This window comes from Myotis lucifugus, unplaced genomic scaffold (assembly GCF_000147115.1).
Source record: "Myotis lucifugus unplaced genomic scaffold, Myoluc2.0 scaffold_196, whole genome shotgun sequence".
Lineage (NCBI taxonomy): Eukaryota > Metazoa > Chordata > Mammalia > Chiroptera > Vespertilionidae > Myotis > Myotis lucifugus.
This window is the reverse complement of record NW_005871244.1, coordinates 1,850,120-1,870,208: the sequence shown is the minus strand read 5'-3', so window position 1 is coordinate 1,870,208 and position 20,089 is coordinate 1,850,120. Positions and strand designations below refer to the sequence as shown.

At 42.2% G+C, this 20,089-nt stretch overlaps 1 protein-coding gene across 1 annotated transcript in view; it reads left to right on the top strand.

Moving 5' to 3' along the window:
• Nucleotides 1–16,360, top strand: part of SHROOM4 (shroom family member 4) — a 199,024-nt gene extending 182,664 nt beyond the window's left edge. The window contains exons 6-10 of the mRNA XM_014463015.2: nt 525–1,337; nt 4,490–5,008; nt 5,514–5,694; nt 11,522–11,791; nt 12,740–16,360. Coding sequence (XP_014318501.1) covers nt 525–1,337; nt 4,490–5,008; nt 5,514–5,694; nt 11,522–11,791; nt 12,740–13,009 — 2,053 coding nt within the window. The 3' untranslated portion in view covers nt 13,010–16,360. The remainder of the gene's footprint in view (nt 1–524; nt 1,338–4,489; nt 5,009–5,513; nt 5,695–11,521; nt 11,792–12,739) is intronic.
• The last annotated feature ends 3,729 nt before the right edge of the window (nt 16,361–20,089 follow it).

The window sequence follows — 20,089 nt, the reverse complement described above, 5'->3', positions numbered from 1 at the left end:
CCCATGCCTCAGTTTCCCCAGCTATAAAATCAGGACAATAATAACTTCCTATAGTTATTATGAGGATTAAATATGTTAATACATGGAAAACACTTAAAGCAGTGCTTGGTATTTAGTACATACACAGTGTTAGCTATCGATAATATATATTATTATAATTATCACATTTACTACATAGATTACATTGTTTTGTGGCCATTTTAAATTTTACATAAATGATGTCATGAAAAATATAGGATCAACCCAACTGGTGTGGCTCGGTGGTTGAGCTTCAACCCATGAACCAAGAGGTCCCTGGTTTGATTCCCAGTCTGGGCACATGCCTGGGTTTTGGGCTCGATCCCCAGTAGGAGATGTGCAGGAGGCAGCTGATCAATGTTTCTCTCTCATTGATATTTCCATCTCTCTATTCCTCTCCCTTCCTCGCTCTCTAAATAAAGAACTCAATAAAAACATATTTTTTAAAAATATGGCATCATCTGCAACCTGTTTGTTTTACACAATCCCCATCTGCTCTTTTGCAGGGAAATGGCTCATTCCAAGGCTGACTTTTCATGGGCAAACCCCTTCCATCCTTGCCTTGAGAACCCAGCATTGGACTTATCAAGCTACCGAGCAATCTCTTCTCTTGACCTCCTTGGAGATTTCAAGCACTCCTCGAAAAAAACAGAGGAAACTTCAGTTTATGAGGAGGAGAGCTCCATGGCCTCCATGCCCCACCCACTGCGCAGCCGTGCCTTCTCAGAGAGCCATATCAGCTTGGATCCCCAGAGCTCCCGGGCCTGGGGGCAGCCTAGGAGGGAGCTCTTTACCAAAGTTGATGAAACCCAGCTAGATCCTTTGGGAACCAGGAAGAAGGCCTTTCCTCCTCCTCGTCCTCCTCCTCCCAACTGGGAAAAGTATAGGCTCTTCCGTGCAGCCCAGCAGCAGCAACAGCAGCAGAAGCAGCAACAGCAGCAGCAAGAGGAAGAGGAGGAGGAGGAGGAAGAGGAAGAGGAGGAGGGGGTAGAAGAGGAGGAGGAAGAGGAGGAGAGAGGAGAGGAGGAGGAGTTGCCACCCCAGTATTTCAGTTCAGAAACCGCTGGTTCCTGTGCTCTCAATACTGAGGAAGTCCTGGAGCAGCCACAAACCCTGGGCTTTGGTCACCTGGAGGTCTCAAGGCAGGGTACACAAAGCCTCCCAGCAGAGCAAGAGTCTTTTAGTCTCCATTCCAGTGATTACCTGCCTCCAATAAGGGGCCACTTGGGATCTCAACCTGAGAAGGCTCAGCCCCCTTGCTATTATGGCATTGGTGGGCTTTGGAGGACATCGGAGCAGGAGACCACTGATCCCTCCAAGTAAGTGCTTATGAAAGATATTAGGTCCCCGAAGAGACAGGCAGCATGAGTTTGAATTCCACCTCCACCATGTACCAGGTGTATGACCTTGGACTGTTCCCAGCCTCAGTTTCTCACTGGAAAATAGGCTTGATGATACCTATTCCATATGGTTGTTATGAATGTGAAGTTAATTTATCACGTAGTAGGTGCTCAGGAAATTGTAGTTGTTCATGTTCTTATCCCTAAATACCACAATCAAAATATATTTATTATTTCCCAGTTTGTCTTTAAGGTATGCATTAGTTTCTGGCCCCTGAGACAGAAGGCCTGAAACCCTTATTACCTGTACAAGGCTTTTCCTAGAAGCCTGGCTCCTGCCCTCTTCTACCTTGTCTTATGCTTGCTTTTCAGAACCAGAGGCCAGGTTGAAACCTGATTTGTCTTTGTTCTATGACCTACCTGGGCTTCTAAGCTCTTCCTAACATCCCAACATCAAAGGTGTTACTTGGGTTGCGTGCTTTATGCCCTGATCATTTTTTACAATAGCTAAGAACATTTTTTCCCTCTTCCACTTTCACCTCTCTCTTTGCATTTTCTTCATCGAGTAATACATGTAGTTGACAGGATGAGCTGCCTGGGCAGGAAGACAGGATGAGCTTCCTGGCCGCTGGACTGCCGATGTCTGTTCCCTTCACTGTGCCAATGCTCATATGCATGCACTACAGTGTGTGGTTTTCCCCTTTGCTCCAAAGCAAAAGAGCTTTGGCTTTTAGCTCTGCCAGGCCTCCCACGGAGAGCTCAGCCCACTCTCTTCTGGGAGTGAAGATGGGGGGCAGGTGTCTTTCCTCTAAGTGCTTTATTAAATCCCTTTACAGAAGGAACCTGCCTGAGACTTGTTACTATTAGAAGTATCTTATTATCATGTCTTTTACTGACAGGCAGATCCATTACTTGGCTATCTGGAGCTAATCAAGGTTTTCTAGCCCGAAGTGCCACAAGCACAGCACTTACGGGGCCTGGCTCCCAGACACTGAACGAATCTCTTATTAGATCCCTAGTGGCTGCTTCTCAAGCTGTCCATCTAGCTGGGGAGCATTCTTATTATAATCGGAAAACATTTTGTGGAAAATGACTGTGATTGTTACCTATCAAAGTGAAGAGGAGGTGACCTACCACTTAATATTCACAAGAAAGAATAAATAAATGAAAAAATGAACATTTACTATGTGCCAGACATTGCTAGTCATTTTATACTCATCATTTCACTTAAACCTCCCAACAGCCCTAAGCACCATTATTATTCCCATTTGACAGATGAGAAAACTAAAGCTGAGCAAAATAAAGGACTAAATAAGTCAGAATTGTGCAGCAAAAATTCAAAACCAGATTTGTCTGCCTCCCAAATCCATGCTTATTTCGCTATCCTAGTCTCAGATAGATTTTGTTCTTTTGGTAGACCAGGCCTTTACGAGGCCCTCCTGTCTTCTGTAGGGCAGTGTGTACCGGAGGTAGTAGTTACAGTACCTCTGTCAGTCTGCTAGTTCTTCTTCCTTTATGTACTTCCATTCACCTTGGCACCTTGGACAGAAAGAAGGAAATTGCTATTATTGGAGATTTTTGTAACATGTTCCAGAGATCTTTTTAAATGACTATGGGATGCGAGGGAAAGCATTTGTTTACATATAACCCTGGCTTGTGGCTACAGAAAGCCAATTATAGATGCTTCTTTGAGTGATAGCAATTAAAGGAACAGCATCATTTCCAACATAGCTAATATTTTTTGCTTGCTTACCGTGTGCCAAGCATTGTTTTAAAAACTTTCATGTATTGATTGATTTAATCTTCACAACACACCTATAGTAATTACCATTACTCTCCTGCATTTTTTAGATGAGAAAAGTGAGGTACAGAGAGATAAAGTAACTTGCAGAATATCACAGGTAGCCAGAACCCAAGTAGTCTGGTTTACTGTGACTATTACATCATCCCAAGATCTCTAGACTGATCAAGAAGAACCTATTCCAGATTATCAGACTACACAGGATTCTAACCAGAAGGAAGTGGCTTTAAAATTTATTTTAATTTTTTCCAGTTTTATTGACATATAGCCACATCCTTAAAAAAAATATTCCGTACTTTCTTGCAGCACTTTCTGACTCAGAACACTCATATATGCCCTAAATATTTTTTATACATAGGAATTCGCTATCGTATACTTTTATATGCCCTTCAGAATGTTCTCTTTTCTATGATAACAGAGATATTGTTCAGTCAGAAAATTTTTTACATGCAGGGTTTTATATGCTGTCAAGTTGTCCCCTTGGAAGTATAACATAGTGGCTAAAAGCACAGATTCTGGCTCTGGCCAGAGTGGCTCAGTTGAGCATTGTCCCATGCACCAAAAAGTCACTGGTTGGATTCCTGGTCAAGGCACATACCCAGGTTGTGGATTCAATCCCCGCAACCAATAGATGTCACATCGATGCTTTTTCTCTCTCTCTCGCTCTAAAAAATCAATAAAAATATATTCTTTATTTTAAAAAAGTACACATTCTGGAGTTAAATCACCTAGGAATAAATCATGGGTCTTTCATTTACTGTCTGGTGACCTTGGGGAAGTTACTTTACTTTTCAATGCCTCATGTTCCTTATCTGTAAAATGGTTGTCATGAGCATTGAATTTTATATCTGTATCTACACCCCTCTCCCCACACACAGGCATCTTAGGACAGTTTCTGGGACATAGTAAGCCCTGTGTGATGTTAGTGAGTAGTGTTCCTTTATCAGTGTTATTAGCTTAAAAACCTACATGTAAATGAATACCTAGGATGAGGAATGTTGGCATGCTCAAATTTCTTTTGTGTGATGAATTAGGAGACAGCATAACATGAATCAGTAAAAAGCTGTGGAGCATTTTAACCATTATTTTTGACCTTTATTTAAGAGCTGCAAATAGCTGCAAAAATGACTAATGAGTTTTTCCTATTTTTCCTTTCAAATAGCTAGAGGTTAGCAGAGAGGCAGTGACACATACAGGTGGAGGGTGGGGGCGGCTGGTAGGCAACAAGAATATAGAGGGGGTGAGCCTCTCCCTTGCATAAATCATGGGTGGAATTATTTGCTCATCTGTCCCTGAAGCCCAACTTTTTTTTTTTCTTTCCTCATGCCAGACCAGAATCCTTGATGGCAGAAGACTCCAAACCCAAGCCAGCATGGAGCCAGAGCTACTTGTTTCCTGAAGAGCAGTTGTCCTTCATGGGCTGGCGCTCCGAGAAGCAGCACCTCAATCCCTTGGGCTTCAGTGAACTCAAGACAACAGGGTCTGCTGCTACACTTGTCAAGCCCCTGGGTGCCACTGGTCCCATTTTCCCCCCATATTATTCTGCAACTATGGAGGAGGCTGGGGCCATTGGGGATACACCAGAAGTGGAGAGATGCTATTCCTTCTCAGGCAGAAGGCCTGCTCTACAGCAGGCAGTCTCAGAAGAGCTCATGAGAGATGTGGTGGGCCGTGACAAGTCCCTGGCAGGGGTGCTAACCCCAGCCTCCAACATGGTGACCACTGCTGAGGTCATGGGTGACCTCTTTGCTGTGGGAGATCTGCAGTGGAGGGGCCATCTCAAGCAGAAGTTGTACCACCAGGAAAGAAGAAATTATCGGAATGTCCAGGAAAGCCACAGGGTGCCTTTGTAAGCAAGCAGACTAGATAGAGCTGGGGGTGGGCGATGTCTAGGATGGGTAGGAGGGATGCCAACAGGCTTAGAAGACAAATAGCTAAGGTCTCAGATACATCCCTACCACCTATACCGTCCCATGGGGTTCATATACGGGGGCCATGAACCAAGGGGAATCATTGATGATAAGCCCAAAACTTTAAGGGCCTGTCAGTTTTTCTGGATTTTGCTGAGTTGTCTGACCAAACCAAATTATCTCTAAAGAAGTCCCTGTAGCTTCAGAAGTCAGGGACAAGGAAATAGCCTTTTAAGTTCTTAAAATTGGCCTTGACTTGAATTCTAAATGGCCTTTATGTGGTCTGTTTATATTTGAATAGTGCCACCTGGTCTATTATTTTCTTATTTTACAACTCCTTGGCGAAGCAGGATCCCACTGTATTACAAATATGGAAACTAAGAAGCAGAAAGGTCAGCAGCCTCTCAACAGAGGTGTTCAAATGGTCACCCTTTGTTCCCACAGGCAAGAATTTCAGCGCTTCTCGCCTCCTCAAGGGGCCCCAGGGATTTCTACCTCTTACTCAGCTTATTACAATATTTCTGTGGCCAAGGCAGAGCTGTTGAACAAGTTGAAAGACCAACCCGAAATGGCAGAGATTGGCCTAGGAGAGGAGGAAGTAGACCATGAACTGGCTCAAAAAAAGGTGAAAAATTTTTTATATACCTTAGAAATTTTAGCTTGAGTGAGTCTAGAGGTTGCCCTGCCCTCTAAGTTCTATATACATCTTGGTACATTCCTATATTTTCAGTTTGAAAATCAAATAGCCTCTCTGGGTTTCTCACAAATGCAACTCCAGTCTCTTTGATCTGGTCAATAATAGTAATTATGGTAGTAGTAATCATAGTCATCACTGCAGTATCTAATCCTTAAAACAATTCTACAAGATAGACATTACTATCCCCTTTTTGCCAATTGAGAGGACTAAGTTGCCCAGGGTTATAGACTAGGTGGTAGATTCAGGACTGTCTTTCTATGGGGCTGTCCCTCTGAAATAAGCCAGCCTTGTTTGTTTGGTTTTCTTTTTGGTTAATCCTCACCTGAGGACATTTTTTCCCATTGTTTTTTCAGAGAGAATGTAAGGGAGGAGGAGGAGGAGGAGGAGGAGGAGGAGGAGGAGGAGGAGGGCAGGAGAGGGGAGGGGGAGGGGGGAAAGGAGAAGGGAAAGGAGAGGGGCGGGGAGAGAGAAGGGGGAAAAACATATCAATTAGTTGCCTTCCATACACACCCCAGCCGGGGCCAGGGAAGGAACATGTAACCCAGGTACATGCCCTTGACCTGGAATCAAACCTGTGACCCTTCGGTATTCGGGCTGACACTACCACTGAGCAACATCGACCAGGGCAAGCCAGCCTTGTTAAGTAACACACTGCCCAGGACACATCAGAGTTTTAGCCAGTGAACTCTAACCAATGGTAATCATTGATTGTATTATCTGTGTAACTTTCTGGGAGAGAGAACAGACTAACTAACAATGAAAAGGAGAAATTATAAGCTGGTAAACTTTAGTGTTTATTTGCAAAAAGAGGCAGTAATCTCTTTAAAATGTTAAAAATAGATAAATGGAAATGCTGTTGCTATTGTAAAGCCTCCCTTTTTTCCTCTAAGTACCACTAGTCTGGTTGTCTAATCAAATTCCTGGAATCACTTTGCCCTCTCTGCACTTACCCATTTTATTTCATAAACAACTGGGTTTCCATGCCAACCTGAAAGGCCCAATTTACCACTTCGTGGACATCTGAACTCAATGTAAATTAGTCATCTGCCCATATTTCTCATTCAGGATATGACCTGTAGGAAAGCTCAAGGCTATTTACAAAAGTCCCCCCCACCACCACCACTTTCCAATCTGAAACAAAATGTCAGAGAAGGAATTAGAAGCATGATGGTATCAAAGATTTCTTGATCAGATGCCTGTTTCCTTGGATTCCATGTTCCCTGATCATGGCAGGCTTCTCCTGCCTTACTTAGGACCTTTTTATTAGGAGCAAACCTAATAATAGGCTGACCAGAAGAAGAGAGAAATGATCAGAAATGGTGAAGTATAGAAATAGTGATTTGAAGTGATTGTTGGGGGGCTGGAACAGTTTTTGTCTCTGAGGAAGATGGTTAGAAATGATACTGATTTGTAATATCCCAGAAAAGCAGCTCAGCTCTAGCTAGGTCTGTGATGACTACACAACTCTATCTACTACACTTTCCCCAGGGTTGAAGTTCAGGTTGCAAAGCCCAAATGCCAAGAAAGAAAGGGCTGTCTCCACTTTCATTCTGGCAGACCCATGGAACCTAAGAACTGGGATGGGTAGTTGATTTTCCAGGTTGATCATTTGGCCCCCAGCCCTCCTTTATCTTTGGCATTGAGTTTTATTTTGGGGAAAAGAAGATCAGAAATACCTGGGAACCTCTTGGCATCTAATTGTGTTGCCTCATTCATATCATTGATCCCTCATTCCCAGTGGATTTTGGAATTTTTCTTAAATGTAAACCTATTATACTTCAGACTAAGATCACGGTGATCTCCTGAATATTGACCAGTCCTGAAATATGACAATAGTCTCTGAACCCATAGCAGGGTCTCTTGGTCTTGGTCACCTTGGATATCTCTAAATAAAGTACTAGAAAAGAACACAATCTAGAAAACCATTCCTGGGAAGGAATAATAAAACAAACATCAAAGCATACTTCTTATATACAAGATAGTGTTCTAAGCACATAACATGTACAAACTCATTTAATTATCATAATTGCATTATGAGATAAGTACTATTGTTACCCTATTTTCAGATGGGAAAATTGAGGCACAGAGTGATTGAGTTATTTGCTCAAAGTCACTCTACTACTTAGTGGCAGAACTGGGGTTCAAACTCAGATAGCGGTAGTAGTAATACCCAGGTAATCCTATATAATAAAAGCCTAATATGCTAAATTTCCAATCCACCGGTCAGCCATTCAACCAATCAAAGCATAATATGCTAATGATATGCTAAGGCCACTCAACTGCTCACTATGACATGCACTGACCACCAGGGGGCAGATGCTCCTACCTGTAGGTTAGCTTGCTGCTGGGGTCCAGCTGATCAGTACTGAGCAAGACGGGCTGGACACGCCCTGGAGCCCTCCTGCGGTCCCTCCCTGGCTGGCCAACCTCCAGCATCTCTCCCCAGCCCTGATCGTGCACCAGTGGGGTCCCTCGGCCTGCGCCCTCTTGCAATCCTGGACCTCTTGGGGGATGTTGGAGAGCCAGTTTTGGCCTGATTCCACAGGGGGAGCGCCACTCAGCCAGAAGCCAGGCTCACCGCTGGTGAGCTCAGCGGCGGTGGTGGGAGCCTCTCCTGCCTCTGTGGCAGCGCTAAGGATGTTCGACTGCTGCCGTCATTCGGACATCCCCCAAGGGCTCCTGGACTGCGTGAGGGCACAGGCCAGACTTAGGGACCCCCCAAATGTACGAATTTCGTGCACCGGGCCTCTAGTAATATAATAACAACAATAGCAGCAGCAGCAGCAGCATTAGTGAACATGTATTTAGTGCTTAATGTTCCAGGCAAATTACTAAGTATTTTACCTCTATGATATCACTTAACCCTCACAAGAATAGGGAGTAGGAAGAGAGGAGGCACTTCTCCAATTTACAGATGAGAAAACAGAAGTCTCAGTAGGACTGGATATCCCACTCAAGGTCACACAGTTTTGAGGAGGTAGAATTGGAATCCAGGCATCTCTGACACCACAACTCCACTCTACCACACCACTTTCTTGTAAGTGCAGTCCCAGAACTGACTATAGGAGAGACAAATTAGAAGATACAGGCAGTGCTTCCCCCAAGAAACTTACAATCAATGGTAGGAGAGGAATCAGGTGTACACACAGGAAACAGAAAGTGAACAACTTCAAATTACACAATAGGCTTCTAATTCTAATAATAATGCTCCAATCTGGAGAGTTCAGAAAAGAAAAAGATTATTAAGAGAAGACTTATGGGGACAGGGGTTTTCAGCAGGGAGGGTAGGGACAAAGCTGGCCTCTGAAGAAGGAATGGGACTGGCCAAAGTGTAGAACTGCCTAAGCCGATCAGGAACATAAGAATTAGTGTTGTGAACACAGAGGAGGGTGAGGAGCTAATCCTGAAAGGTTCTGAGGAGTGGAATTAGAATGATAGAGTGGGGACAAACTGAATAATAAATAATAATAATAATAATAATAATAATAATAATAATAATAGCAACCAGCTTTTACTGAGCATTCAGTCTGTGCTAAACCCTTAGCATTCATTATCTCATTGAATCCTTATTACAATTCAATGAAGTAGGTACTGCAGTTGTCCCCATTCTTCAGATAAAGAGAATAAAACTTCATAAAGAAATTCACCTAAGGTCACACAGCTAGGAAGTGGCAGAATTATAAGTCAAACGTAGTTATTGCAACTCCAGAACTCAGACTCTTATTGAAAAGGCCTGAAAAGCTAAGCTGAGGGGGTAAAAATCTAGCACAATGCCATGAACATCAGAGGTACTTAAATGGATAGAAGGAGATTGAATAAAGAAATAGGCAAATACTTGATGACAATGCTTTTTTAACCCATGTTCTCATAAGCATTCCAATTTCTGTTTATTAAACAGTATTTATTTATTATTTAATTTATTGGGGTGACATTAGTCAATAAAATTATATAGGTTTCAGGTGTACAATTCTATAATTCATCATCTCTATATTGTATTGTGTGTTCACCACCCAACGTCAAGTCTCCTTTTGTCACTATTTATCCCCCTTTACCTTCTTATACCTCCTCCAACCCCTTTCCCTCAAGTAATCACCATACTATTGTCTGTGTCTGAGATTGTTTTGCTTAATCCCTTCACTTTTTTCACCCAGTTACCCAATCTCCTTCCCCTATGATAGCTGTCATTCTGTTCTCTGTATCTAGGAGTCTGTTTCTATTTTGTTTGCTTGTTTATTTTGTTCATTAGATTCCACATATAAGTAAAATCATATGGTGTTTATCTTTCTCTGACTGGCTTATTTCACTTAGAATAATACTCTCCAGGTCCATCCATGCTATAGCAAAAGATAAGATTTCCTTCTTTTTTGTGGTCACAAGTATTCCCTGGTGTAAATGTACCACAGCTTTCTATCCACTCATCTATTGATGGGCACTGGGCTGCTTCCAAATCTTGGATATTGTAAATAATGCTCCAATGAACATAGGGGTGCATATATTCTTTCAAATTAGTGTTTTGGGATTCTTCAGATATATTCCCAGAAGTGGGATTGCTGGTTCAAAAAGCAGTTCCATTTTTTATTTTCTGAGGTCACTCTATGCTGTTTTCCACAGTGGCTGCACCAGTCTGCATTTTCACCAACAGTGCATGAGGGTTTCCTTTTCTCTACATCCTCCCCAACACTTGTTTGTTGATTTATTGATGATAGCCAATCTGACAGGTGTGAAGTGGTATCTCATTTTGGTTTTAATTTGCATTTCTCTGATGATTGGCAATGTTGAGTATCTTTTTATATGTCTATTGGCCATTTGTATGTCCTCTTTGGAGAAGTGTCTATTCAAGTCCTTTGTGCATTTTTTAAATGATTGTCTGGTGGTTTTTTTAAGTATATTTTTATTGATTTAAGAGAGGAAGGGAGAGGGAGAGAGATCAATGATGAGAAAGAATCACTGATTGGCTGCACCGTACACTGGGCATCGAGCCTGCAACCTGGGCATGTGCCCTGACTGGGAGTCAAACCGTGACCTCCTGTTTCATAGGTCACTCGCTACTCGACCACTGGGCTGGATTGTCTGTTTTTTGTTTGTTTGTTTGTTTGTTTGTTTTGGTGTTGAATTGTCTGAGTTCTTTATAAATTTTGGATATTAACCTCTTATCAGATGTATTGGCGAATATGTTCTTTCATTCAGTGGGTTGTCTTTATTTTTTTGATGGTTTCCTTTGGTGTGCAAAACATTTTTAGTTTGATATAGTCTCATTTGTTTATTTTTTTCTTTTTTTATCCATTGCCCAGAGGGATATATAAGAAAAATATTGTTACAAGAAATGTGTGAGATTTTACTGCTCACACATTTTCTCTAGTATTTTTATCTAGTATTTTTATGGTTTTGAGTGTTAAATTTTAGTCTTTAATCCATTTTGAATTTATTCTTGTGTATGGTATAAGAAGGTAGTCTAGTTTCATTTTTTTTCAGCAAGTATTTATGAAGTTACATTTGGTATTAGCCCATGGGTATCACTTGTCTAATGCCAAGACATTTCAGAGTGACAGATTCCTCCCATATTCTAAGAGATGGGAGAGAAGACTGTCCTGAAAACAGAAATTGCTCATGTGACTTGCTCAGGTTTCTTTTGTTTCCAGTGACTAGGGTAGAGCCCACCATCTGTTACTTGGATCCAAAAACATATGTTACAAGAATTTATCAGTTTCTGTTAGTCCCCATCCTCATCCTTTGCTTTCTTCTCTGTTTCTCCTAGATACAGCTTATTGAAAGCATTGGCAGAAAACTTTCTGTCCTACGGGAGGCCCAGCGAGGATTGCTGGAGGACATCAATGCCAATTCTGCCCTTGGGGAAGAGGTGGAGGCCAACCTAAAAGCTGTCTGCAAGTCCAATGAGTTTGAAAAATACCGTTTGTTTATTGGGGACCTGGATAAAGTGGTCAACCTGTTGCTGTCACTCTCTGGACGACTGGCCCGGGTAGAAAATGCTCTCAATAGCATTGATTCAGAAGCTGACCAGGAGAAGGTAGAGTTGGAGTCTCTTGGGTGTAGATGGAGGGAAATGCCATATGTGTCTTCTTGGGGCTTCCTCTTTCAAGTTTGGGTAGTCTGGGAGGCAGTAGAGCATAGTGTTATGAGTGTGAGCACTGGCTTTTAAGTGTCTTGAAATTCTGGCTCTATCCCTAATTAGCTGTGTAACTGTAGGCAACTTACTTAACCTCACTCTGTCTCAATCTCTTAAAAATGGGGTGAACACACTCCCTACCACATAAGCTTTGAAAATTAAATTAGATAATTCATGTTAATGTCTTAAAACAGGTCCTGGAACAGGGTAAACACTGGATCAATGCTATTAGTAGTAATAGTAGCAGCAGCAATTTCTCTCTCTCTCTCTCTCTCTCTCTCTCGTCTCTTAGAGGGCAAGGTCTCACCAAGTAGTTGAGATTGGGAGGCTATCAGTTCCACAGGTTGGGTCAATCTGCATACATTCATGAACCCAAACTGCACTGCCTTTCCCTATGCAATTGGTGTTAGATAAAAATTTGATTTTACAATAAGAGGCACATAGGCATGTGCCTACGCACATGGTACAGATATACACCCACGCAGAGACAGATACCATTTTAAAAGCATTCTCACAGTGATGGTTGTTCACCAGATAGAAGGGGCCTGAGCTAGCTTTGTCAGAGCCTTCCCTCACCCCTACCTCAGTGATGGTCCACTAATTAAAGACAGCTTAGAGATGGAAAAAGGGAATTGCATATCCCCCTGGCCAGAATCACTTTCGTGTATATTCTCCCCCTGCTACAGGAAAGAAAAGCTTTTGCATGAAGGTGGACTTCAGGGCAGGAAATCTACGATTGATTAGTTAGCAGAATGCGTAGTTGCTTTGTGGCAGCATGCCGGTGGAGCACTGGGTTAGGCTGATGACTGGTAATTGAAATAACCCTTAATTGGTCTTCTATTTCTCCAGTTGGTGCTGATAGAGAAGAAGCAGCAGCTGACAGGGCAGTTGGCAGATGCCAAGGAGCTGAAGGAGCACATGGACCGGAGGGAGAAGTTGGTATTTGGCATGGTCTCCCGCTACCTGCCTCAGGACCAGCTCCAAGATTATCAGCACTTTGTGAAGATGAAATCAGCTCTCATCATTGAACAGCGAGAGCTAGAAGAGAAGATCAAGCTTGGGGAAGAGCAGCTCAAATGTCTCAGGGAGAGCCTACTCCTGGGGCCTAGCAATTTCTAATTCTGCCAGCAGACTGTCAACATCATCACTGCCCAGCCACAATGGGAAGTGCTTTCAATCTTTGTTAGCAGTTTGTTAGCAAATAGATAGCAGTTAGTTAGCAGTTTGTTCCATATCCTCTACCCTGGATGTCTCTCACTGCCCCTTACCAAGCAGTGCACCCAACCAGCTAGGAGACTCTGGGGAGACCCTAAACTTCTACCCTAGGAAGTAGAAGCAAGAAGTAGAAACTGTAATAGAGTGTGATCATACAACCACACTCTTTCCCACAGTTTGCACAGCAAGCACTTAGCACACACAGAACCAACAAAGTGCCTTCATTCTTCTTTGTACTAGGATATCAGAGACATCATGCACTCACCACCCACCCACACCATAATCAGCCTTTCAAGGCTCAGAGAGAAACTGCGATGCAGCTCCACTCTGCCCCAAGGCTCACGGCCCAGTCATTCCCCACAGAAATTTGACTGTCTGAGGGCATTAACCTACTGGAATTTCAGGGCTTTACTCAAGCTTTGCAGTGGGAAGCAAAGAAGGAGGAATTTTACTTAACAGAATGTGAGCAAAAGATTTGGGATCCCCAGATGCCCTGCTGGGTAGAGCTAGGCTTAATGAAATTGGCCCCATCCCCACCTTCCCCAGCATCTGCATAAAGGGGAAGAGGCCCACTGTCAGCCCTGGCTAGTGTGGCTCTCCTCCTGTCCTAAGACTTTGGACCTACCACTTCCTGTTTCATCTTGCCTTTGTATTGCTGGGGTTACAGGTGGCTACCTTAAGGGCTTCACACTATGGGCCATGAATAGCTCTGCTAAAGCTGACTTCTGCATACATGTTTCATTACTGGGGGGAAGGGGTTCTTATTGTTATATTTTAAATGTCCTTTTGACTTTATTTATTTTTATTTTTTTTTCTTTTTTTAACTAATAAGGTGAGAAGAGGGGAGTTAGGGAAAAGTTAGTCCAGAAGGAAAGCATTTTCTGTAGATCAGCCTGAATTCACCATGGCTAGGTAACCAGGTGTCAAGGCTTTGAATTATTACCACCATAGCTGACAAGTGTCTAAGAAAGTTCTCACCTTGAATTCAGAGCTTCTCCACTGTGGCCTGGTCCTATACTTCCATTGAAGTGTGGATAACCATGAGCTTAGCATTCACCAACAGGGTCCAATTTTTCTTACTTATTTTTCTTTGAAACCAAAGAATTCTGAAACTGACCAAGGTCCACCTATTTCTCCAAGTCTTCAAGCTAAGGAAAGGGGAGAGATAAGCTCAGGAGGAACTCCTCTACCTAATTGCTTTCTCAGCTTGTGGCCTGGCTCAGGGAACCAAAATCCATGGTAGCAGAAAGCTCCAGTCAGGGCCAGCCCCCAGTACAAATCATGAACCAGCCAGGATCTGAGGCAGACAAACAACTGATGCTGCTGCTGTTGCCTAGTTCCTGGCACTGGTAGCCAGTTTCTGTCCTGGGAAAGCCTTCAGGTGACGGCAGGAAGGTAGCTGTGGCCAAATTGTCCTGTTATACAGCTTAGTTCCCTATTCCTTGCTAACTGGCCCATGCTTTGTATTGCCCAGCCCTGCCCAGCATCCCTGACATCTGTTCTAGTCATTTCTGAATTCCTCACCATCTTTGGAGGTTAACTGTAGCAGCAGGGGTGCCTCAATTGACCAAAAGAATTTGCCAAGGAATTTTGCTGCTGCTACAAATACTGGTTCCTAACTTCCGTTTCCTCCTCATTGTATTTGGAAACAATGGAAGAATCTTGGCCAGCAGAGTGTCCTGATGGGGGGAGGGGGATGAGTATGCTCTTAGTATACTGCTGCTGTCAGAACTACTGTTAAAATGTCAACCTGCCATTCTCCCCATAAGTGGAGAAATCTACTTTATTCAGGAAGGCTGATGGCTTGTAAAGGGCTAGGCTTACCCAAGCCAAGGTTGAGGAAGGTGGAGGAGTACTTTTAATATAGGCTGTGGCTGCCATGTTTTTAAAAACATAGGCTCTAAACTAAACAATGAGCAAGATTGAGATGAGGCCAATGTAGTCCATCATTATAAGAGTGTGTGTGTGTGTGTGTGTGTGTGTGTGTGTGTGTGTGTGTGTGTGTAGAACAGATTTTTGCAAATATAGGCCCATAGAAAAGAGTGATCACTCACCTGGACACTATGGCCATAGTCTTAGTTTTTCTAGTCAGTGGTAGATTGGTTGTACCTTAACTTTATCACACTAAAAGTACTATCGACTCATATTTTTGTCCCTCATCCCACCTCAAATTATTTTAGAGTTGGAATCAGAACAAAAGGATGCTCACTTGTACACAGAGGGACAGTTTCCAAAGATCTTAATAAAATAAACCCAAAATTATATTGCTCAATATAATTAATGCCCAGCACTGCTGACTTGGCAGTCCAACTGTGAGTGATAGTGCTATAAAGCTGTCCCTATTACTTCAAATGCTGAGTCTCTCCTCTGTTCTCATGTCCTGGGCTCTGCCCTCCACAAAGGCCTGCCAGAAGGTAGAAGTTTGGAAGGCAGGTCAAGGGATTTCCACAAAGCATTATTGGTCTTGACGTCTGCCCTCTCCCTTCAAATACTCATAGAGGCCCCAGTGCGTAATAGGTAAGTACAGTGGTTGATACATAGAGAGGAATCAGTGCAAGAGCTACTATGACACATCCCTTCTAACTCCCCACTCCCAGAGCCTTGGATAATCGAGTCTCCTTGAATCCTACTGGCTGCAGACTCGGCCAGGGTATAGCAGTAAATGCTCAATGGGAATCCAACAGAAACAGACAGATACACTGAAAACAAAGTCCTTGCAAGGGAAAAACTGGAAGCAGAGGTACAAAGAGGGTGAAAAGATGAAAAGCCTCTTTCAAGACCAGGTTCAGGTTCTGTTTTCCATTTAACCTCATGTGCCAAAAAGTTGTCCAGGGGCACTAGAGTCATAATGCCAGCCTCCCTAAAGGTGCTGCTCTGCCAGTAGCAAGTTTCAGATGGAGGAAGTCAGGCACATTTCTGGCCACTTCTTCCGGTCTGCAGCTTGGTGACTCCCTCTGTGTTTGCCAAAGGAGTTATCTATGCCAATAATATTTCTGTAACAGCATATTATATTCTTTGAAGATTAGTAGATCTTTAGAGGGGGGTGGGCAGGGGGCAATTTCTATAGATAAAGAATCAGTGTTTGTTGTACAACTGTTGGGGGTCATCTATCCCATGTGAAGCTATTATTTTTCTGAGTCTTAATTGTTTCTGCATTTGTGTCCTCCACCACTCCCTTCTTGGCTGACATTGATATGCCTGTCAGATTGTCATCAAGGGTTATACTTCAATAAAAGGTGCTAAGGACAAAAAAAATTATCTCGTGTTTTGACTGAGGTGATGGAAATCTAATATCCTGCTGAAAACTATTGGAAAGGAATTTGGTCACCTATCCATAGTTCTTCATAGGTAACCATTTGACCAGAGCTTTATCCACATTCCTAAATCCTTAACCTGACCCCTCAGGGATTGCATTGGTACTATAGCATTAATTATCCACAGTAAAATAATTTAGAATTCAGGAAGAGTCAACAATAGTTTTAACCACAAATGTAAATCTCAGCAGTATAAAGATTCCAGTTCTGATCCGAAGTGAACAACTTTCTACAGCACCTCTAATCTCGAGTTCTGTCTACTAGTATCATCTTCCTTTTACCTGATATTCTGGTTTTACACCCTCACTCTTAGCAACATAACCAAGATAATCTCAAGCTTTAGACCCAAATGCACTCTAGGCAACTCTGCTGACCCTGAAAAACTTAATTTTTTCCTGATCCATATATTGTTCATATCCCAACTGATATCCTATTTCAGATATCCAGTGTGGGGGAGTGGAAAGAGCCTAGCTTTGGCATTAGCATGAACTATGTTCAAATCCTGGTTCTGCCACTTGGTCTATGAACTTGGTAATTTGCTCAACTTCTGATTTCCTTTTTATCTATAAATGGAAACAATAACATATATTTTACAGGGTTGGTGTAGCTTAAAATAATAAATGAAAACTACCAGCTACCTACTGAGAAGTTGTTAGAAAGACATAAACCCAGGCTCCACCCAAACCCACGGACAAAAGTCTGCATTTTAATTAGATTCCCAGGATGTTGATATGCATATTAAAGGTTGAGAAGCAGTGATCTATCACAAACATGCTCAATACATGGTAACGACACATTATCCTAGTCCTGATTTACTCAGTCATTCCTTCTGAATCCTAGACATATTCTTGCTCTTCTCATACTGCTTGCCTAAATGAGTTCAGAAAGGTTACATGCTATAAGGTTGATATATAAAAGCCCTTGTATTTCTATACATTAGCAATGAACAATCTAAAAAAATTAAGAAAACATTTCCCTTTACAATGGCATCAACTTAATAAAATACTCAGGAATACATTGAACAAAAGAAGTGCAAGTACACAGAAAACTACAAAATATTGTTGAAAGAAAATTTTAAAAATCTAAAGTATAAAGACATCCATGTTTATGGATGGGAAGACAATATTGTTTCAATGACAGTACCCCCAAAATTCATCTACAGTTTCAATGTAATCCTTATGAAAATCCTAGCTGGCTTCTTTGCATAATTTGAAAAGTCAAACTTGAAATTCATTTGTAATTGCAAGGAACCCAGAATAGTTAAAATAATCTCTAAAAAGAACAAAGTTGAAAGACTCATACTTCTCGAGTTCAAAACTTACTACAAAACCACAGTAATCAAGACAGTGTGATACAAGCACAAGGTTAGACACATAAATAAGTGGAATAGTACTGAGAGTACAGAAACCCTCACATTTATGGTAAATTAATTTTTGATAAGAATACCAAGATAAAATGGAGAAAGAATAATTTTTCAACAAATTATGTGGGGACAACTGAAAAACCATATGGAAAAGAATGACGTTGGACCCCTGCCTTACACCACATGCAAAATTAACTTGAAATAGATTATAAACTGAAATGTAAAAGTTAACATTACAGAACTCTTAGAAGAAAACATAGTAGTAAATCTTCCTGACACGGGGTTAGGCAGTAATTATTTAGAACTCCAAAAGCACAAGTGACAAATAAATAAATTAAAGTACATAAATATTAAAAACTTTGTGCTGCAAACAATACTATCAAAGTGAAATCACAATCCACATAATTGGAAAAATATTTACATATCGTATATCTAATATTAGACCTTTATTTAGAATATGTAAATAATTATTAAAATTCAATAATAAAAATAAATAACTAAAATGGGCAAAGGATTATAATAGACATTTCTCCAAAGAATATGTGCAAATTGCCAATTAGTACAGAGAAAGATGTTCAACATTAAGGACCTACAAATAAAAACTATAGCCCTAGCGGGTTTGGCTCAGTAGATAGAGCGTCGGCCTGCGGACCAAAGGGTCCCTGGTTTGATTCCAGTGAAAGGCAAGTACATTGGTTGGATTACAGGCTCCTCCCGGCCCGGGCCCTGATCAGGGCACGTGCAGGAGGTAACCAATTGATGCATTTCTCTCACATCGATATTTTTCTCTCTGTCTTTCCCTCTCCCTTCCACTCTCTCTAGAAAATCAATAGAAAATATCCTCAGGTGAAGATTAAAAAAAAAACTACAATGAAAAATTACTTTACACCCACTACAATAGCTATAACAAAAAGACAAAAATAACAAGTGTTGGTGAGGATATGCAGAAATTGAAACACTCATACATTGCTGGTGGAAAACAATTTGGCAGTTCCTTAAAATATTAAATATAAAGTTTTCTTAAAACTTATTTTTTAGAGAGAGGAAGAGAGAGAGAGAAACATAAATTGGTTGCTTCTCACCTGGGCCCCATCTGGGGATTAAACCTGCAACCTAGGTATGTGCCCTGACCAAAAATTGAACCAACCAGCTCTTGAGCATATTTACTTCCTCTGTGCCTGGATGTCCTCTTCTGTGGATCAGAGGTAACAAAAACACATACCTCATTGGTTTGATGTGAGGAATTACTGAGTTAATCCATGAAAAGTGCTTAAAACTGGGCCTAGAATAAAGTAAGTACTCAATTAATGTTAACCATAATTATAAAGTTAAAGTAGGAAATAAATGAGATTCTTGGTAGAGCTGGGTATGCGGTAGGTCCTCAGTAAAAGGTGGTTCCCTTCCTCACCCACTCGGATCTGTGCCCCAAGTCAGGATTTCCTTGGACTTGCAGAGAAAGTGTTTCAGACTAAGGAGGTCACCATAGTAAGTATAATTTTCTGGCAGGCTTATCTTAATGGGAACAATGTCATCTATTAGCTGTCTCTATCGCCATTTCCCAGAAAATACCCCATTAAGAGCAGTAGGGAGAAACCAAGATGGTGGCATAGATAAACACCTGAAATTGCTGCCTCGCATAACCACTTCAAAAATACAACTAAAAGACAAAATGGACATCATCCAGAACCACAGGAAGGCTGGCTGAGTGGAAATTCTACAACTAGAAGGAAAGAGAAAAGCACACTGAGACTCAGAGGAGGTGCGGAAGTAAAGTGCAGAGGTACGGAGGTGCACTTGGAAAGGGCTGGCAACTGAGGACGAGGTTGTCTTTTTCAATTGGGAGGGAGACACAAGCTCCCGACGGCCCTGACTCCAGTTCTGGGAGAGTCTTTGGGGACCCAGACTCATACGGGGAGAAACGGGACTGTCTGGCAGTGGGCGGAACTCGAGGGCGGCTTTCTCTCAGAGATGCTTGCAGTGATTACCTCGGGACACTGAGACCCGGGACCTCTTAGGGCAGGGCTGAGGATCAGCCATAGCTGTTTGCTCCGCCCTGTTGATTCCCTGAGACCCCACCCTACCCAAGCTGTGTGCAGAGGTTTTTGCATATGAATGGCCTGGCCCTTTGCAATCTAAAATTACCTAACAAACTACAGCTGGGTCAGAGAGACACAGAACATCCAAAAGAAGGCCCAAGGCCCCACAGCAGCTTGCATTGCTTCATAGCTGGGCCTCATCTGGGCACCTCCAAATCCCAAACAAAGAAGAGGAATCTGCAGATCTCTCCGTAGCTCCTGCTGGGTAGCT